The sequence below is a fragment of the Scleropages formosus genome, chromosome 14 (assembly GCF_900964775.1).
Source record: "Scleropages formosus chromosome 14, fSclFor1.1, whole genome shotgun sequence".
Lineage (NCBI taxonomy): Eukaryota > Metazoa > Chordata > Actinopteri > Osteoglossiformes > Osteoglossidae > Scleropages > Scleropages formosus.
This window is the reverse complement of record NC_041819.1, coordinates 28066249-28086573: the sequence shown is the minus strand read 5'-3', so window position 1 is coordinate 28086573 and position 20325 is coordinate 28066249. Positions and strand designations below refer to the sequence as shown.

The following is a 20325-nucleotide window of genomic DNA, read 5'->3' as shown; positions in this document are numbered from 1 at the left end:
GGTCGCCAGTCTGAGGGATGATCGATTGTGTCGAACACCGAACTGAAGTTGATGAACAGAATTCGAACGTACGTGTCTTTTTCGTCCAGGTGTGTGAGGGCCGGATGGAGGGTGGTGGCGATGACGTCATCTATTGAGCTCTTGGGACCGTATGCAAACTGCCGGGGGTCCGCTGAGGGGGTTGGGGTTAGGATGAGCTTGAATGATCATCAGTGGTATGAGCTTATTAATGCCATCATACACAGCACCTAAGTGCTTCTAGAACATTCTGTACATCAATAGAAAATATGTTTTAAAAAAGACCATATGAAATGGCGAAGCGCTACAAACTTGCTATGAACGGATAACCGCAAGAATTGTTAATGATCTTCTTGCAGTTATATAAGAGGACCCGAAACCTGAATTACATTAATGACAAGCCACTTTCCCAAACAGCTCATTGTCTTAACATGGAACAACACATTTTTTGTATCAGCCCTCAGTCCAATCACATTAAGGACAACATGTTCCCATTTGTCAGTATGTATTTTTTTGTGTTATTGTCTGAAGTACAATGCAATTTGGGGACATGTTGTCTTTAATGTGATTGGATTGAGATACAAGGAGTGTAGGGCGATACCCCCTTCGGACAAATAATTTACAAAATTTTTATTCTTCTGTTTATTTGTAGTTCATGAACAGTTCTCTGAGTTTTAAAATACTACATTTATTATATAATGACACTGCAATAAGGAAGGCATTATAAGTATTGTAACATACATTAATACTTGCATTATAAACTTACAACTCACTGTTTTACAGCATGAAATTATTTGTACTGTTATATAAAAAAGCATAATAAAAAGAACATCATATCATAACTTCCTGGGAGTAGTGTTCCTAGGCAAGCGCTTGGTGGCCAGGCAGCCTACGTAACCTGGCCAGGCTCAGCCCGAAACGGCAACGTTGGGGGGCCATGTGGACCCACCATCTGCAAGGTCCAACGTGGGGGTTGGCTGCAATGCTTTTAGGAAGCAGGAACAGGCAGGGTGGCACATGGCGTCACAGCCCTTCAGAACAAAAACTGGCTCTTGGCACATGGAATGTAATCTCACTAGGGGGGGAAGGAGATGGAGCTGGTGCAGGACATTGAGAGATACCCATTAGATATAGTTGGGCTCACCTCCACTCACAGTGTTGGTTCTGGAACCAAACTCTATGATAGGGGTGGTCTCTCTCCTACTCAGGAGGTGCACAGGGTGAGAGGTGCCGGGTGGGTGTGGGGATACTCACAAGCCTCTGGTTGGCTGCCATACAGTTGGGGTTTATCCCGCTGGACGAGAGAGTCACCTCAGTGCAATTTAAAGTTGCAAAGAGGAAAACTTTGACTTTTCTGTGTACTTATGCACCAAACAGCAGTTCAGAGTATTCAACCTTCTTGGAGAAGGTGGGTGGGGTTCCGGACAGGGCCCTACCTACAGACTCCATAGTCCTGTTGGGGGACTTCAATGCTCACGTTGACAGTGACTGGGAAATCTGGCAGGGGGTGATTGGGAAGAACGGCTTGCCCAGTCTGAACCCGAATGGTGAAATGTTATTGGACTTCTGTACTAGTCATGGTCTGTCCATAAGAAACACCATGTTCGAACACAAGAAGGGAGTGTGAGATCGGCCACAGACTGGGAGCAGCAGCAGCAGTAATGCGGTCGCTGTACCGGACTGTAGTGGTGAAGGGGGAGCTGAGCCATAAGGCGAAGCTCTCCATTTACCGGTCGATCTACGTCCCTGCCCTCACCTATGGTCATCAACTCTGGGTGTTGACCGAAAGAATAAGATCGTGGATACAAGCGACCGAAATGAGTTTCCTCCGCAGGGTGTTGGGACTCACTCTTCGTGACAGGGTGAGGAGTTTGGACATCCAGGAAGAACTCAGAGTAGAGCCGCTACTCCTTCACATTGAGAGGAGCAAGTTGAGGTGGTTCAGGCATCTGATAAGGATGCCTCCTGGGCACTTCCCTTTGGAGGTATACCGGGCACGGCCAACTGGGATGAGGCCCCGAGGTCGGCCCAGGACCCGCTGGAGGGATTATATCTCACAGTTGGCCTGGGAACGGCTGAGGATGCCACTGGAGGAAGTTGTGGGGGACAGGGGCGGCTGGGCCTCTCTGCTCTCCCTGTTGCCACCGCAACCCTTGTAGGGCAAGCAGTCAAGAAAATGGATGGATGGATCATAACTTTGAAAAATAAAAAAAGCAATATTAAAAACATCATTGAGTGTTAAGGTTTATTTAACTTTCATTTACTACCACCTGATTGCCACGCCCACACCTCCGAGCCGACACGGAACACCTGGGACGCAGCACAGACTGGGGCATAAAAGGCTGCGTCAGACCAGCAGCTGATGCAGAACCTTGTTCAGCCTTCTTGTTTGCGACCTCCTAGCTAATTCCTCTTCCCGATCCCGTCCCTTGTTCCCACGATCCAGTACCTCTTTATGATCATCGACCTCTTGCCTGTGTACCAACCTCGCCTTTTGGATGCTCCGTGTAACGACGTTCGCACCTCAAAGACCAATCGTCTGTTCTCTGGCCTCCTCTCTTGGATTTCCCCAAATACACCACGTATACCGCTCTGCACTTGGGTTCGCCACTTCCTTCTGGAACCGGACATGACACTGATGACTGTGTCCTACGCCATTCAGAAACTAACCAACACAGAGAAAGACTAATATTTTCTAGGATTACATCATTATTAAATTACTTAATTAATATTTTTCTTCCAATTATAATGGTATTATATGACATTAAAGTGAAGAAACAGGGAAAAAAATAGGGGCTTTTGTCTTTTTTTTTTTTTTTTATTTAACTAAGAAAGTTTTATCCTACTGGGGGCACGGGGGGCACAGTAGGTTGGACCAGGTCCTCCTCTCTGGTGGGTCTGGGGTTCGAGTCCCGCTTGGGGTGCCTTGCGGCGGACTGGTGTCCCATCCTGGGTGTGTCCCCTCCCCCTCCAGCCTTATGCCCCGGGTTGCCGGGTAGGCTCCAGTTCCCTGCAACCCCGTATGGGACAAGCGGTTCAGAAAGTGTGTGTGTTTTATCCTACCTTGTGTTACAGGTAAGGGCATTTTATCCAAGGGGTTTTTGTCTGCACCGCAGGAACTCATAGACCCCCCCCAGACAGTTTCACAGACAAGTATCCACCCAGTACAAACACACAGACTCCCCTCAGCAGTTATACACTTATGTCAAGTGCACTTCCTGCCCTTTCTTCTTGAGTACCATCCCACACAGATCGCAGATGGACTGAAAGCTAGTGAATATCTCTTTCACACACACGCACACACACATTTTCAGAACCACTTGTCCCATACGGGGTCACGGGGAACCGGAGCCTAACCCGGTAACACAGGGCGTAAGGCCGGAGGGGGAGGGGACACACCCAGGACGGGACGCCAGTCCGTCACAAGGCACCCCAAGCGGGACTCTAACCGCAGACCCACTGAAGAGCAGGACCCGGTCCAACCCACTGCGCCCCCCTAGTGAATATCATTCATTTTCATTTTACAGTGAATGGGTTAAAGCCAGAAGAAAGGGTCATTTATATTTTTCCGTTTTTCATTCAAATTGCTTATTGTGTTTATCTCTGAATTTATTTAATGTAAGTAAACTATATTCAGGTAACACTTTACTTGAATTAAGACAAGATGAAATGAACTGGAACAGAATATGCAGTAGCCTTTGTATTTTAAAAAAAGTTCTATAAATGACTAAAGTGTCATGATGTTCCCCCGGCGCGGTTGCGTCGGACCCAAGCGCGGAGCACAGGAAGCTTGGTCATGGGGCGGTTTGGTAGACATTGTCAAAAAATAGGCAAAGGGTAACCGATGTGCAAACAGAATCCAAAGGGGCAAATCCAAGAACCGTAATCCAAGAAACAGGCAAGTGATCAGGCAAACCAGTGAGTCGGAGACGAGGAGCAGGGTGAGGAGCGAGGATCGAGGACCAAGACAAGGAGCGCGTGTGATCAATACGGCTGAACAAGGTTCCGCACCATGCTGTGTTTCACATTCCCTTCTTATATCTACATTTAACAAGTCGTGGCAGGTGTTTCCTGTTGCGCCACCATGGGGGGCGTAACATAAAGACTTGCTGTATATTATTACATTTACTTTTATTCATTTAGCAGAAGTGATGTACATCTCAGAGAATAAAATTTGTGCATTACATTATATAATAATGTATTTTATGTCTATCACACTTTGAATATAGTGCACAAGGTCCAAACACTTTGGGTGTTTTGGTGACAGAGTGTATCTGCAGTTCTGCTCTGGAAGATGAGAGAATTGAGAGTACTCAGGTTTCCTCTCACAGTTCAAACACATATTTTAGAGTGAACTGGTCACTCTACAGTATCTTATTTGTGAAGAGAGGGTGTGTTCCACTGGTGTATTGATGAGTGACTCACTCTGTGTTGTGTATCTGGTACTGCAGGCCACCTTGGGTGAGAAGGTGTGGGGTAAATACTACAGTGTTCACTGTGCATCACTGTGGAGAGAAGTGTCTGCTAGATGAATAAATATAAATGTAGCGAAGACTCTGAGACCCTCGATCAGCCATAACAGCAGTTGTGTGACAGAATCCAGCTCGTCCAGCATGTGATTCTTGAATATGAACAATTTGTCTCATACCACAGTATAAACCAGTGTACATTACATGAGTAGCTGGGTTTTTTAATTATTAAACAAAAATGTTACATGTTTATTGAGCACTTAGGTGCATGACATCAACAGAGATATTTGGATGCAGACATGATTTTAGAGTACTACACTTTACAGTTCTGTCTTCACTTTGGTTTCATTTAATAATGTAAAACAAGTGATGATGTGGAGTTTTACATACTCACTGCAGATTTATCTGTTTCTGAGGGGGTTTTTTTTTTTGACTTTTGCTAAGTTTTAATTCCTGTTCCTGACAGATATTTAACAGTTTTTTTCAGTCATTTAACACAGAAAATGCAGAAAACAAAACTGCACATTTAAAACTTAAATATCAACCATCCATCTTCCTCCGCTTATCCGGGCCCGGGACGCGGGGGCAGCAGTCCAAGCAGAGTCCTCCAGACTTCCCTCTCCCCGCACACCTCCTCCAGTTCCTCTGGGGGAACCCCAAGGCGTTCCCAGGCCAGCCGGGAGACGTAGTCTCTCCAACGTGTCTTGGGTCTGCCCCGAGGCCTCCTCCCAGTGGGACAAGCCCGGAACACCTCCCCAGGGAGGCGTCCAGGAGGCATCCGGAACAGATGCCCGAGCCACCTCAACTGGCTCCTCTCGATGCGGAGGAGCAGCGGCTCTACTCCGAGCTCCTCCCGGGTGACTGAGCTCCTCACCCTGTCCCTAAGGGTGCGCCCAGCCACTCTGCGGAGGAAACTCATTTCTGCCGCTTGTATCCGCAATCTCATTCTTTCGGTCATGATCCAGAGTTCATGACCATAGGTGAGGGTCGGAACGTAGATCGACCGGTAAATTGAGAGCTTCACCTTACGACTCAGCTCCTTCTTCACCACAACAGACCGGTACAATAACCGCATTACTGCGGACACCGCACCGATCCGTCCCTCAACCTGCCGCTCCATTTTTCCCTCACTCGTGAACAAGACCCCGAGATACTCAAACTCCTCCACTTGAGGGAGCAACTCCCCCCTAACCCGGAGGGGGCAATCCACCTTTTTCCGACTGAGGACCATGGTCTCGGATTTGGAGGTGCTGATTCTCATCCCCGCCGCTTCGCACTCGACTGCAAACCTCCCCAGTGCACGCTGCAAGTCTTGACTTGATGAAGCCAGCAGGACCACATCGTCCGCAAAAAGCAGAGACGAGATCTCGCGGCCACCAAAACAGACACCCTCCGTTCCCTGGCTGCGCCTACAAATTCTGTCCATAAAAATAATGAACAGAATCGGTGACAAAGGGCAGCCCTGGCGGAGTCCAACATGCACCAGGAACAGGTCTGACTTACTGCCGGCAATGCGAACCAAGCTCCTGCTCCGGTCATACAGGGAACGAACAGCCCGTAGCAGCGAGCCCTGAACCCCATAATCCCGAAGTACCCCCCACAGGATGCCACGAGGGACACAGTCGAATGCCTTCTCCAGGTTCACAAAGCACATATGAAATGGTTGGGCAAACTCCTATGAACCCTCCAACATCCTAGTGAGGGTATAGAGCTGGTCCAGTGTTCCACGGCCAGGGCGAAAACCGCATTGCTCCTCCTAGATCCGAGGTTCGACTGTCGGTCGGATTCTCCTCTCCAGTACCCCGGCATAGACTTTCCCAGGGAGGCTAAGGAGTGTGATCCCCTATAGTTGGAACACAATCTCCGGTCCCCCTTCTTAAAAAGAGACCAAAATAACAACCTTAGATCTAAAATAACTGTTCTAATCAGTTCATTACTTTTAACATTTATTCATCATTTGGACGTACATGTACATGTATTGCCTTGCAACGGACTGGCGTCCCGTCCTGGGTGTGTCCCCTCCCCCTCCGGCCTTACGCCCTGTGTTACCGGGTAGGCTCCGGTTCCCCGTGACCCCGTATGGGACAAGCGGTTCTGAAAATGTGTGTGTGTGTGTACATGTATTCATTTATCAGATGCCCCAAAGTGACATACATTTCACAGAAAATACAATGTGTTCGTTACATTAGGGTAAAGAGACACTTAGATACAGACACATGACTCTGAAGTACAGTTTGTTTCTTTCCACCATACAATGATCAGCCACAACATTAAAACCACTGACAGGTGAAATTAATAACATTGATTATCTCGTTACAGTGGCCCCTGTCAAGGGGTGGAATATATTAGGCAGCAAGTGAACAATCACTTCTTGAATTTGATGTGTTGGAAGCAGGAAAAATGGGCAAACATTAAGATCTGAGCAACTGCGACAAAGGCCAAATTGTGATGGCAACACAACTGGGTCAGAGCATCTCCAAAACAGCAGGTCTTTGTGGGGTGTTCCTGGTATGCAGTGGTTAGTACCTAACAAAAGTGGTCCAAGGAAGGACAACCGGTGAACCGGCGACAAGGTCATGGGTGCCCAAGACTCGTTGATGCAAATGGGGAGTGAAGGCTAGTCCATATGGACCGATCCCACAGAAGAGCCACTGTAGCACAAATTGCTGAGAAGCGTAATGCTGGACATGATAGAAAGGTGTCAGAACATACTGAGCATCACAGCTTGCGATGTGAGAGTGAGCTGTCAGAGAGCCCACACTGACCGCTGTCCACTGCCGAAAGCGCCTACAATGGGCACGTGAGTGTCGGAACTGGACCATGGAGCAATGGAAGAAGGTGGCCTGGTCTGATGAATCACGTTTTCTTTTAGATCATGTGGACGGCCGGGTGTGTGCGTGTGGTTTACCTGGGGAAGAGATGGCAGCAGGATGCCCTATGAGAAGAAGGCAAGCTGGCGGAGGCAGTGTAATGCTCTGGGAAATTTTCTGCTAGGAAACCTTGGGTCCTGGCATTCATGTGGATGTTACTCTGACATGTACCACCTACCTAAAGATTGTTGCAGACCATGTACACCCCTTCATGGCAACAGTATTCCCTGATATCAGTGGCCCTGCTACACTGCAAAAATTGTTCAGGAATGGTTTGAGGACGGGGGTGCGGTGGCGCAGTGGGTTGGACCGCAGTCCTGCTGTCCGGTGGGTCTGGGGTTTGAGTCCTGCTTGGGGTACCTTGCGACGGACTGGCGTCCCGTCCTGGGTGTGTCCTCTTCCCCCTCCGGCCTTACGCCCTGTGTTGCCGGGTAGGCTCCGGTTCCCCGTGACCCCGTACGGGACAAGCGGTTCTGAAAATGTGTGTGTGTGTGTGTGTGGTTTGAGGACCATGACAAAGAGTTCAAGGTGTTGACTTGGCCTCCAAATTCCCCAGATCTCAATCCGATCAAGCATCTGTGGAATGTACTGGAAAAACAAGTTTGATTCATGGAGGCCCCACCTCGCAACATACAGGACTTCAAGGATCTGCTGCTAACGTCTTGGTGCCAGATACCACAGGACACCCTCATAGCTCTTGTGGAGTCCATGACTCAACAAGACAAAGCTGTTTGGTGGCACAAGGGGGACCCACACAATATTAGGCATGTGGTTTCAATGTTTTGGATGATTGGGGTACGAACTGATGTACATCATGAGAGTAGTTGCATAACACTATCCGAATATCGACGATGCCTAATCACCTTCATAGTAATAATATTTTAATTGTTTTTAATAAATAAACATTTATGTTACATTACAGGAGTAGCTGCATGAAGGTTTATCCTTTGTTTAACAGGCATGATCTCAAAGTTATAGTGCATGAACATTTACACATTAAATAATAATGCCATTGTAAAAAAGAATTCCATGAAATTGTATGAAACATGTTACTTAGGTGCAAAGTAATAAACCTGTTAAGAACTTTTCTGTTTGAAAATAGAAAGGGGGAGAGGATGAAGGTTAGAGGAAGTACTAATATCCAGAAAGGTTTAAAATCATGGTTGATATACAATCCAAACCAACAATAAAACACACATATAAAATCAAGAGCAAGACTAGTGTCACAAAAAGTACAAAATCAGAGAAACACAGTTCAGTAAGATGTTGATTCCTTTGTCCACACACATTCTACAGACTGCTGTAGATGTTTACTCTTTTTCAACTTAACATTGACTCAGCTGTCTGTAACTCTCTCCTCTTGTCTCCGTCCCACAGCCCAGCAGTGTGATGTGACCACTAGGGTCGGAGACCCTGTGACCATTGACCTGCAGTATCCTGGGTTCACAGAAAACAATGAGTTGATCTGGAAACATGAAGACAAAACAGTTTTTGAGAAGAGCAAAGGAACAATTATAACAGGCAGTAAAGAAGATGTAAACAGTGGTGGATCCCTTATCCTGCGCCGTGTACAGATGTACCAGAAAGGACCGTATTCTGTAGAAGTGTATGACAGTACAACAGGGATAAATCTGTATAAAACAGAGAAGAACTTGTGTGTGACAGGTGAGTGGAGCACAATACAGTGACACTGATGGACTGTGACAGTAAAACAGTAAATAAATAAAGATTTTCAGTGTTTACAGGTTTTTTAACTGTCAGAATTGTTTTGCACCCCTTTACATACTGAGTTTTTGAAACAGGTAATGAAATTTTTTAAACATACTGTCATTATCATCCCCAGATAAACCTTTACTCCTGTATTGTATGTGAATGTCTGTGTACCTCATAAAAAAATAAAAAAATGTAGGAAGGCTATCAGGAATTGTGTATCCTGCATTTTATGCACCTACTCGAGCGATGAACATCGGTGCATCAATTGGAAAGAAACAAACTAGGTTTACTTAAGAATCACATGTCTATAACTATGTTTCTTTCTCCTAATATAATGAACACATTGTATTTTCACCGAGATATACGTTGCTTTAGAGAAAAGTGTCTGCTAAATGAATAAATGTAAATGAAAATAAAGCCGATTTAGGGCTATCAAATATCTCCAAATATGTCATACAGCAGTCATAATTGTTTATTTACTTAGTCTCATTTCCAAATTGTGTTGCCTTTGTATAAACTTACACGCACAAAACAGAAAAGTAAAATAAACCAATTGGATCAATAAATTCATGTGATGTTCAGCAGTATTTCGATGAGTTCAGTGACTCATGTTCATAAATCACAGCCCTGTGAGTCTCAGAAATGAGTCTTTATGACCAACATGTTCAGTGTTTAGTGATCAGTACAATATGATGAAAGAACACACTGTACTCTATGTTATTACACAAGGCAGCAGTGAGAGGATGAATGGAACTCCAGTTAGTGAGAAGTGACACCTCCAGACCCACACACACACACACAGTATAAATGTACAAATCCTTTTCCTGACAGTAATTAAAACCATTAATCCTTAAACACATGTGAATCTGTGGACATGTAACTCCGCCCCGCGGGCCGTCAGTGACCCCCCCACATATATGTAACTCTCACTGCGGTACAAATTACCCTGATGCTGTAAATCTGAGAGGACATTTTATTGAGCTCTTGTTCACTGTGTTTGACTCCTTTGAGCTCTCAGTGTCCACACTGTTAGTGTTTTCAGTCCCACATGCAGGACATCTCTGTCACTGAGACTCAAGGACATGTCCACGTCTGTCCCCAAATAGAAATTCTTTTTACAGGAAAGTAATTAGAGCAAAAATCATTTTTAGCACTTTTACCATATTCTTATTGGTAAATAGTTGAGGTAAACAGTTTGAGGAAGAGCAGGCTGGTGGGACCTCACTGGGAAAAGTGGATGAGCTGGGGGGGAGAGAATGAGGTCTAGGGTCTGAGTGAACAGAAGTACATGTGTAAAATATACATTTTCAATGGAGAAAAACAGCAGTAGATGATACAATAATTCATATTTTGTTTCTAAATTCACTACATGAGATTCACTGAAAATACCGTTTTTACTGTGCTCCAGGGTGAACAGCGTAACAGTGTTGATGGTGTTGAGAACATGTTCAGTTTCTCTACTCAAATACAGACTTATAGACACTTATAAAGGCCTTTGGGTAAAAAGGTTAAAAACAGCGCAATATGAATAATAAAGAGAGCACTGTGCTCTATTACAGTGTGACACCAGTAAAACAGCACCGTTAACAGCTCTGTCTGCACTATTATATTATATTATATTATATTATATTATATTATAGTAATAAACAGGTGATGATGTTCAGTGTACAGAGAGACTCCAGATTTATCTGTTTTTGAATTTTTGTCCCATTTTTTTGTCACTTTCAGTAAGTTTATAATTCCTGTTTCTGACAGACATGAACATTTAACACATTTAACAACACGAACACCGCGGTAAAACTTATTATTTACTGTCACACTGTCATTTTATTACCGTATTATTGTAAAAGTACTTTTATGTAAATTGGGAGTTGAAGTTGAAGGTTTGAGATCCATTTTCTCACTAAAGATAAAGGTGGAAACAGGTGATTGTAGTCCGTAAGATGTGTTTAACTGTTCTTGTTCTTATGCAAAGGGGGATGTGGTGGCGCAGTGGGTTGGACCGGGTCCTGCTCTCTGGGGGGTCTGGGGTTTGAGTCCTGCTTGGGGTGCCTTGTGATGGACTGGTGTCCCGTCCTGGGTGTGTCCCCTCTCCCTCCAGCCTTACTGTCCTGTGTTGCTGGGTTAGGCTCTGCCTCCCTGTGACCCTTTATGGGATGAGTGGTTCAGACAGTGTGTGTTTCATTTGTTTGTGTCTCCTACCTGTACAGGTGAACTGGTCTATGGATTCATAGGAAAAAAGGTTCAACTGGAGCCTAAAGTGACTGAAACCATCAACAGCATCACATGGAAGAAAGGCAATAACACCAGAATAGCCACTTGGGACAGGAATTCAGGACTGTATTATTATGACAGATGTGAGACTAAAGACCAGTGTGAACTGAATCCCACTGCTGGGGTGTTAGTAATGAAAGGGTTAAAACAAGAAGATGAAGGACGATACTCTGCTGAAATAAATGGGAAATTATCTGAAAAGGACTTTCAACTGTTTGTACTCGGTAAGTTGTGTTTCAATTTGTTATTAAACACATGTGAATTTGAGGACATGTAGCTCCGCCCCTCGAGCTGTCAGTGACCCCCCCCCACACTTTTGTAACTCTCACTGAGGTATGAATTACCCTGATGCTGTAAATCTGAGAGGATATTTTATTGAGCTCTTGTTCACTGTGTGTTTGACTCCTTTGAGCCCTCAGTGTCCACACTATTAGTGTTTTCAGTCCCACATGCAGGACGTCTCTGTCACTGAGACACAAGGACACGCCCATGTCCCTCCCTCCTCCCCCCCACTGTCATCCTCTTTGTGTGAGCAGTGTGACAAGGTGTGGTCCTGCTGGAGGACGACCAGCTCATGAACACACCAGTCCATTCATTCCTGCTGCTCTAGCAGGTTGTCTCCTCCCTTGGAGCTCAGACTGGTCCTCCTGGAGAAGGTGCTTCACTGCCTTCATCATTGTGGCTGCTGTCATGGTCATCGCAGGAGATCTCAGTGTCCTGCTCACTTCGGATCTCTGAAGTATCTGGTGCATCATCACTGTCCGCAAACACGTGATGATCATCTTCATCATCATCATCATAACCATCATGCGTCCCTTCACTGTCAGTCTCTACTTCATTCTCAGGTCCATGAAGCTGCTCTGCTGTTTTGTCACGCAGTGCTGTGTGGAGAATCACTGACATGTTGTTCATGTGTGTAAACACACAGCTACACACACTGTCAACTGACACAGTAATAAACACAACAGTAGATATTATGTAATAATAATAAGCAGAAATGAGAACATCATGAAAATATTTTGGAAGTTTAAATATGCATTAGTGCACTATTACATATCTCCTGTTTATAGTAACCCTATAACTTTTTATGATGAAATAAGTTAGAATAGAACCATTTTTAACAGTTTTGGCTTTTCATTGTAGGAAAAATGTTGAAAATGAAAAGATTAAGGAATACTGGGTTGGTGGAGCTGAACTGGAGAAAATAGATGATCAGGAGGGGAGAAAATGAGTTCCTGGGGCAAAAGTGCACCAAAGTATATGTTTAAGGGCTAATATTTCATTGCATAGAAATGGTAAATGGTACAATATTTTTGGAATAAAATTTTCAATTCAGGACTTGTGGTTTAGTAAAAATCACCTATTTTTAGTTCTCATGAACAGTGTAAAAGTGTTGATGGTGTTGAGAACGTGTTCAGTTTCTCTGCTCAAGCACAGACTGTTCTAGACACTTATGAAGGCCTTTGGATAAAGAAATTAAAAATGGCGCAATATGAATAATAAAGAGAGCGCTGTGCTGTATTAGTGTGACACCAGTGAAACAGCACCGTTAACAGCTCTGTCTGCACTATTATACAGTATTATATTATATTATATTATAGTGATGAACAGGTGATGATGTGCAGCGTACAGACAGAGACTCCAGATTTATCTGTTTTTGAGATTTTACCGCAATTTTGTGTCGCTTTCAGTAAGTTTATAATTCCTGTTTGTGACAAACATGAACATTTAACACTTTAACTATTAAACACAAACACCACAGTAAAACTTTACTGTCACACTGTGTGACTTTATTATTCTATTAATGTAAAAGTACTTTTACTGTGTTTATGTAAACTGGGAGTTGAAGCTGAAGGTTCGAGATCTGTTTTCTCACTAAAGATAGAGGTGGAAACAGGTGATTGTAGTCTGTAATATGTATTTAACTGTTATTGTTCTTATGTCTTTTTCATTTCTCTGTGTTTCTTACTTGTGTAGCTGAAGGAACTGAACTGGTCTATGGATTAATAGGAAAAGAGGTTCAACTGGATCCTAAAGTGACTGAAACCATCAACAACATCACATGGAAGAAAGAGAACAATGGAATAGCCAAGTGGGACAGCAGCTCAGGACTGTATTATGATGACAGATGTAGGACTGGCAACCAGTGTGACCTGAATCCCACTACTGGGGTGTTCGTAATGAAAGGGTTAAAAGGAGAAGATGAAGGACGATACTCTGCTGAAATAAACAATAAAGGACCTGTAAAGAAATGTCTGCTCATTCTACTCAGTAAGTTTCAGTATTTATGTTATTAATGCAGTAAACAGGATTGAACACAGTGAGATACACACAAGTATAAATACTGATACTGTACAGTGAACTTCGAGCTGCACACACACCATCGTGTCACATTAACTGTGGAACTCAGATGAATGAAAGCAGCTCTGGGTTTGTTAGAACTTCCACTGTTTCCCCAGCGCTCTTTAAACACTCAGGTGTCTCCAATTTTACTGTGATCAGTGACCTATATTTATAATATTTTGGTTAATAACAGTTGAGCTCCTCCTTAGTACACATTTCTGTGGGAAACACACACTTGGACTGGAGACTCCACTGTGTTGCTGCTGCTGCAGGTAGTGTGTGTTGACCAGCAGGAGGTGCCGTTCACTGTAGAGCCAATGAAAGAGCAAAGTGGCAGAGTAGTGAAGGAGACACTGTACTCTAGAGAGTGTTGTTACTGTCCTCATAGTGACCATTAAATAGTCAGTGTTCTTACTGAAAGGACAGGACTGTTCACTGCTCATCACACTGATGCTCCGACACACACATCATCTTTATCATCATCACCTTTGACAATAGTCAAAGTGGTCAGTCCATCAGCACTCTGGTGTCCAGTAGAGGACAAAATACAACAATATAAGCATCAGTGTGACATTAAGTGTCTTTAGAGCCACAGATTTGCTCACATCCATATTTTACCTTGTTTACCTGAGCAGTTCTTTTCCTCTACAGATCCTGTGTCCAAACCCAGTGTGACCACATTCTGCAGTGAGACCCAGTGCATCCTGACCTGTGTGGTAGAGGAGACTAAACACACGAAATACTCCTGGAAAGAGAACAATGAAACTGTAAAGGAGGGAAACACCTTGATGGTGGAGAAGAGTGGAGAGCAGAGTAAAAGTTACACCTGTGTGTTCAGTAACCCTAAGAGTGAGGAGCACAGTGACCCCCTCACTCAGATGGACTTATTTCCAGGTCAGTTGTTCAATAAAGTGTTTTTACTCTTTTATTGTTATAGTATCTTCATACCACAGTGTGGATGGTGGTACAGCTGTGGGTAAAACTCCTGAATGGTAAAGGAGGGTAAAAGGTGGTATCTGTGTTTGATGAGCTCCATCCTGCTGAAAGTTGTTCAGAGAATCAGGACATTTAATATTATAATGTGATAGATGTGCAGTGATTTGTCAGGATTTACTCACCATGTTAATCATGTTTTAAACTCTATTTCAGCCAAAGGTTCTTCAGGTGGTTCCATCGTTGCTGGTGTCTTTATACCACTGTTCCTCATAGTGGTAGTGGCAGGAGCTCTGATTTAGTGGCGTGAAAAAAAACATTCAAGAGGTATGAAAAACTAGGTATGTAAAACACTTTACTGTGTTGAGAATTTCTGTTCCTCCAACATGACAGGAGCTGAACTTTGACTCAAGTGTGTTGATTGTACCTTTATTGAACTTTTACCACATTCTGGTCCCTCTAAACTCCAGTAGAGACCTCAGTGTCCCTCACAGCTCTCTGTGAGAATCTGCGCTTTCCTCATTTCTTGTGAGTGAAGTAAAAAGCCACTCATCCTGTGACATTTACACCTTTACTGACTCCAGGTGTTTGTAGGTTCTTTGGTGCCGGACAGAAACCTGTTTGGGTTCAGGTGTCAGTGCTCCAGCTGCACAAGGACACACTGACCAACTACAGTCTGAATCCCCTGTTTCTCATAGTACCACAGAACACGGTACATACCCTGAATTATATTTTCCTGAATCGGTGCTTATGATTGGTCCAGAGTGTTAGTGTGATTTGAAGTAAATACAGTATTTGGTTTCATACATCATACATCCCTGTCCAAGAACATCCATTACAGTGAAACACTGTACTCAGTCCTGTATGGATACAGATACATTTATCAATTCACATTTACCGTATGAGGCTGGATTTTTAGCTCAAGTAAAGGAACGAGGCAGCAGTTTGGATCGTGGTCTGAGCAGAAGGATTCGTGTGGAGTCTGACATGGGAATTTACTCTGTTTTGCCCCTTTCCTACAGATAAGTGTAAAGCACAGCAGAACACCACGGGAAGGGAAGAGCAGAGTCTGAAGGACAACAACTAAAGACTGAAGATGGAGCCACTGCTTAAGTCCATTGATCTTAGTGGACATTCGCTTTCACACAGCAGGCAGTTCAGGGCGGAAAACATGGTAAAAAGGTGAACTGGTCACAGTTCAAATCAGTTCAGTGGAATATGAGTCCGACGTTTCACCTCCACTGTGACACACAACCCGACTCGTCACCTCCTCGCTGAACACTTCACCTTCTTACCATAGTAAACATCGTGTGTAACTCTGATTTGTAACATTTACAGGGCAGAATCAGTTCTTTGGCATTAATAATAATCATACTTATGATTTTCATTGTCATAATTACACAAGGACTTGTGTGTTTAAAGTGACTTGTCTTCAGGAGCAGTTTGTACTGTGCTCTACTGTACTGTGTTGTTGCAAGAAGAACATCCTGGGTTCGAATCCCCTCTCCTGCTGTATTATACTGAATCAAAGTATTTACCCTGAATTACTGCAGTAAAAATACTCTGCTGTATAAATGGACATGATGTATTCCAGCAACACTTTATAAAATTTCTTGTCTTCAATTAATGGGAAAAGGTTGTCTGATGGACCACTTTTGTGGACCAGATTGTCTCTTTGGAGGAAGTCAAGTGTAAAAATCTTTGAAAGACAAGTTTATATTGTTGTTATTTAGCTTAAAAGCACATTAAGTGCTGCTTGTTTTTCCACACTGAATGTTCACCTTGTGTGTCGCTTTAAATCTCTTTAATTAATGTGTATTAAAGTAAGATCAACTAAACTCTTCTATGTGTTCAGTCCTTTGTTAAAAAGAAGAAATAGTGAAGATCAGAAAACAATGAAACATTCAATTGAACAGGTGGTTTGGGTTTTAAACAAAACTTCACGATTGTTTATTATGTATGAAAAATACATTTGTTTTCACACAATCCATTCTGTGTTTATTTATAACACTGTTTAAAACATCCTTCAGTTGAAGGCAAACTGGTAAATCAGTGTAAGGACTGAAGTGAGAGCTGCACTTGTACAACATTTACCTGGTTTACTTTGAAATCACTGTGAAATGAGTGACTCGCAGCATTTAGTGTGAATATGTGTGTTTTTTTACTGCGGTGCCAGAAGAACCAGAGAGAGGTCCCAAAGTGCGGAGCCCCGTACTCCTCACCTCATGCTTGGTGGTGTGTGAAACGAGATCCTCCTACTCATGCTGCTCGCTGGTGTCCTCTTGAGGTGTCGTGTTGGACACACTTGTGTGGTGTGGAGCAGGATCCTCAGTTCCTCTACTTTTTACTTCCATATACTCTACATACATGGCAAATAATGCTTGCAGTGTTGTATCTTTGCCGCACGTTGGTTGGGAGAGTTGTCCTCACTGGAGGGTAAGAAGGTGGGCTTCCGGGATCCCTTGTTGTAATTCATGGTAAAACACTGTCAGTCTCAGACATGTAGCCCAATACATCCTGATACATCCTAAGTGCTGCTATTCAGTTTGACTGCTTACAGTTTATGGTAAATTTGTGTCAACATGACCACATTCTTTACTGTATTGCATTGTGGAACAGTAGTGTCTCATGTTTTCACTTACTGCATTTACCATATTTACACCTCAGCAGGCTCATTGGGCTCCAGCTCATTTCTAGTTTATTTGATGAGAAGGGTGATGCAACACTTGTATCTCCTTCATCCCCCCACTTTTCTGTTTATCGCACTGTCACTTATACTGGTCTCATCATCCCACATGTCTTCATCAGTGGACATTAGTTTAACAAGAAACAAAAATGGGCTTCAATCTCTCTGTATACTGGTTGCAGAGTGTAAACATTTCCAAGTGGAAATTCCTGCTAAGTTTAGCAAAGTCGTTTAATTTACTTACAACTTTTTCAAATGGCAAATATTCACATAAAAAGCCTCAACTGGGGTCATGGAGCCGTTCTGTGGGCTCCACTCCTACATTCTGAGTGAGACAGAGAGAGAAGAAGTTGCCACCTGTGCGGTGTGTCGTGTCCTTGTGTCACTTTTACAGCGTTCTGCTGGACAGGAACAGAGAATATTGCGGTAAAAAGGCGGAGGAGGGACAAGGTTTTTTACCAAGAGGGAGGACAGTATAGTACAGTATGGTACAGTACAGGAAAAGATATTTTATTAATCCCTGCAGGGAAATTCACACACAGCAGCTCATCATGACACATCAAAGTGTAAAAACTGTGTTTTACTCTGTCCTGTGGGGATGTGACCCGGAAGTTCATCTTCTCAGGTGGACGGTCTTTTACCTGCTTTTGTTAAGTTATTCACCTTAGAGGGAGCGTTTGAGGAACCCCAGCAGCTGTGTGAACATTTACAGTCAGTGATGAGTAGAGGCCAGTCGAACCCCTGACCCACTGGGTGAGGAACACTGAAGCTTGGGGTAAAAGACAGTAAAAGTAGCAGTGAGCAGGTGCATGTGGGGAGCTCTGGTCCTGACTCATGTCCCGCACAGAGTCACAGACCCTGAAGCCCGAAGCTCTCGCTGTCCTCTGCCTGCTGTAGCGCCACCCAGTGGTTCCCTGCAGCACCAGCAGGAATAGGAAGGCCCACACTGGAGAAGCACTGAGCTTCTACCTCCTCTTTGTGAGCCCTGCTGCAGAAGGGTGTAAACAAGGTGAACCATGAACCACCCCCACCTCCGACCCCCCAGGGCTATTCCTGAGTGTGGAGCAGCACAAACTGTCCATCAGAAGAGCCTTTAAAAGCCCCTTGATTGGTGTCACTGTGTCTGAGGGGCATCATGTGGCCCTGGTGTCACTGTCACCTGTGTTCACCCTGTAGCGCCACCCTCCATTTCGCTTAATTATGAGGGTGGTGCCCTAGGTTCAATTCCAACTGAATGTCCCAACTCAGGTATTTCACAACAACAAATTTAAAATTCTCCAAACCCCATAAAACCCAAAAAAATATTCAAAGTTATTAACCCCAAATTAAAATCCCATCACAAAACGAATGCAACAACCAAACATAAGAAAACACACGTAGTACACTCAGTCAATATCTTACAAGCAAACGAATAACCTCGGTGCTACACACTTCGACGCACAACAGACTAGAAGTTTCTTACAGAACCTTCTTTGTTTGCACCCAATTAATAATAATGCCTCGAATACTCCGGAGTATTCTAACACACGTCGTAAAAACACCCTCGTTCGTTGCAGCTCTGGACGCAGCAGCTTGTGTGCATTGAGACCAAAATTATCATATGGATCGCTTCACTCTTGCGAGAAAAAGCTAGGAAAAAAAAACCACAGTTTACCTCATCCACCATCCACTCGCACGGTGGCGCAGTGGTTGGTCCTTGTCCCACTCTTCGGTGGGTTTGGGGTTTGAGTCCCGCTTGGGATGCCTTGCGACGGACTGGCGTCCTGTCCTGGGTGTGTCCCCTCCCTCTCCGGCCTTATGCCCTGTGTGCTGGGTTAGGCTCCCGTGCCCCATATGGGGTGAATGGTTTGGATGGACGGACCATCCACTCGCGTTTGGGGCGGGTGAAAACTCCAGCGATGCCCGAGTAACTTCGCACGTTACCAATAACACAAAGCACTATCGGGTTCTCCTCAGTCCTCTGGTGTAGCAGTTTGCAGAGATGGGCTGAAAACTCGTTGTTTTAACTGGACGTCTCGTCGGACCACGAGGATACCACGGAAACTAAAACTCACCTACACAATCCCCACAAAATTATATTTTCTCTTTGGTTACTTTTCCAGCAACCAAAAAAATATCACCTCTTCACACTCTGGAGCACTCTTTCAAACAGCTCCTTCTCACACTCTCTTTGGCACCTTCTCTCTCCCCTTCTAGAAAAGTCTAGAAACTTTTCCCATTCGTTCCATCCCTCTCTTCTTTCATTGGTTCGGCGCCAAACCGAACCCCAATCAATTCACAATACGTGCAGAACTGGCATAACGTGTAAGCTGCACCTGTTCCAAAAAGTGTGATATGGCTTCAACCAAACTATATCAATTTTAAGAAGCTTTATTTAAACCTTCAAAATTAAACACGCAAACCAGTAGCACTACAGGGTTACAATCCGCTCACCTGGATCAGCACCTCCATATCATACGGGTTCAAGAAGGAAGGGTGAGAATGTGGAAGTGCTGCTCAGATTGAGAACTTTGGTATGTTTTGGACAGCTGGCACTATACTGGTTAGAGCTGCTCCCTTTGGACCAAAGATCACAGATCTCCAGGTGTAGTACCCTTGAGCAAGGTACTTACCCTAAATTGTTCCAGTAAAAAATTACCCAGCTATATACATGGGTAAATAACTGTTACCTTAATACTATAAGTGGTTTTGGAAAAAAGTGTCAGGTAAATGTGTGGTGGGTCTGGTGTTTGAGTCTCATTTGTGATGGACAGGTTTCTTTCCTTTCCCACACTTGCACAGCATCAGCACTTCAATAAACCCTTGGACCTCAACAAAGCACTCATGATCTTCAGTATCTGCCATCAATTTCATATATTAAAATCTTCTTCTTCTTCTTCTTCCGCTTATCTGGGGCCGGGTCACAGGGGCAGTAGTCCAAGCAGAGTCCTCCAGACTTCCCTCTCCCCGCACACCTCCTCCAGTTCCTCTGGGGGAACCCCAAGGCGTTTCCAGGCCAGCCGGGAGACATAGTCTCTCC

The 20325-nt window shown here is 44.2% G+C and overlaps 1 protein-coding gene across 3 annotated transcripts in view; it reads left to right on the top strand.

Moving 5' to 3' along the window:
* Positions 1-20325, top strand: part of LOC108936734 (uncharacterized) — a 54611-nt gene that overhangs the window by 1268 nt on the left and 33018 nt on the right. The window contains exons 2-7 of one of the 3 annotated variants that reach the window (XM_029258207.1): positions 8735-9022; positions 11281-11568; positions 13322-13615; positions 14339-14581; positions 14837-14947; positions 15643-16129. In XM_029258207.1, the coding sequence (XP_029114040.1) occupies positions 8735-9022; positions 11281-11568; positions 13322-13615; positions 14339-14581; positions 14837-14922 (1199 nt within the window). In that variant the 3' untranslated portion in view covers positions 14923-14947; positions 15643-16129. Of the gene's footprint in view, positions 1-8734; positions 9023-11280; positions 11569-13321; positions 13616-14338; positions 14582-14836; positions 14948-15642; positions 16130-20325 lie in introns of those variants that run through there. The other 2 variants (XM_029258208.1, XR_003798164.1) reach the window with 2 other exon arrangements.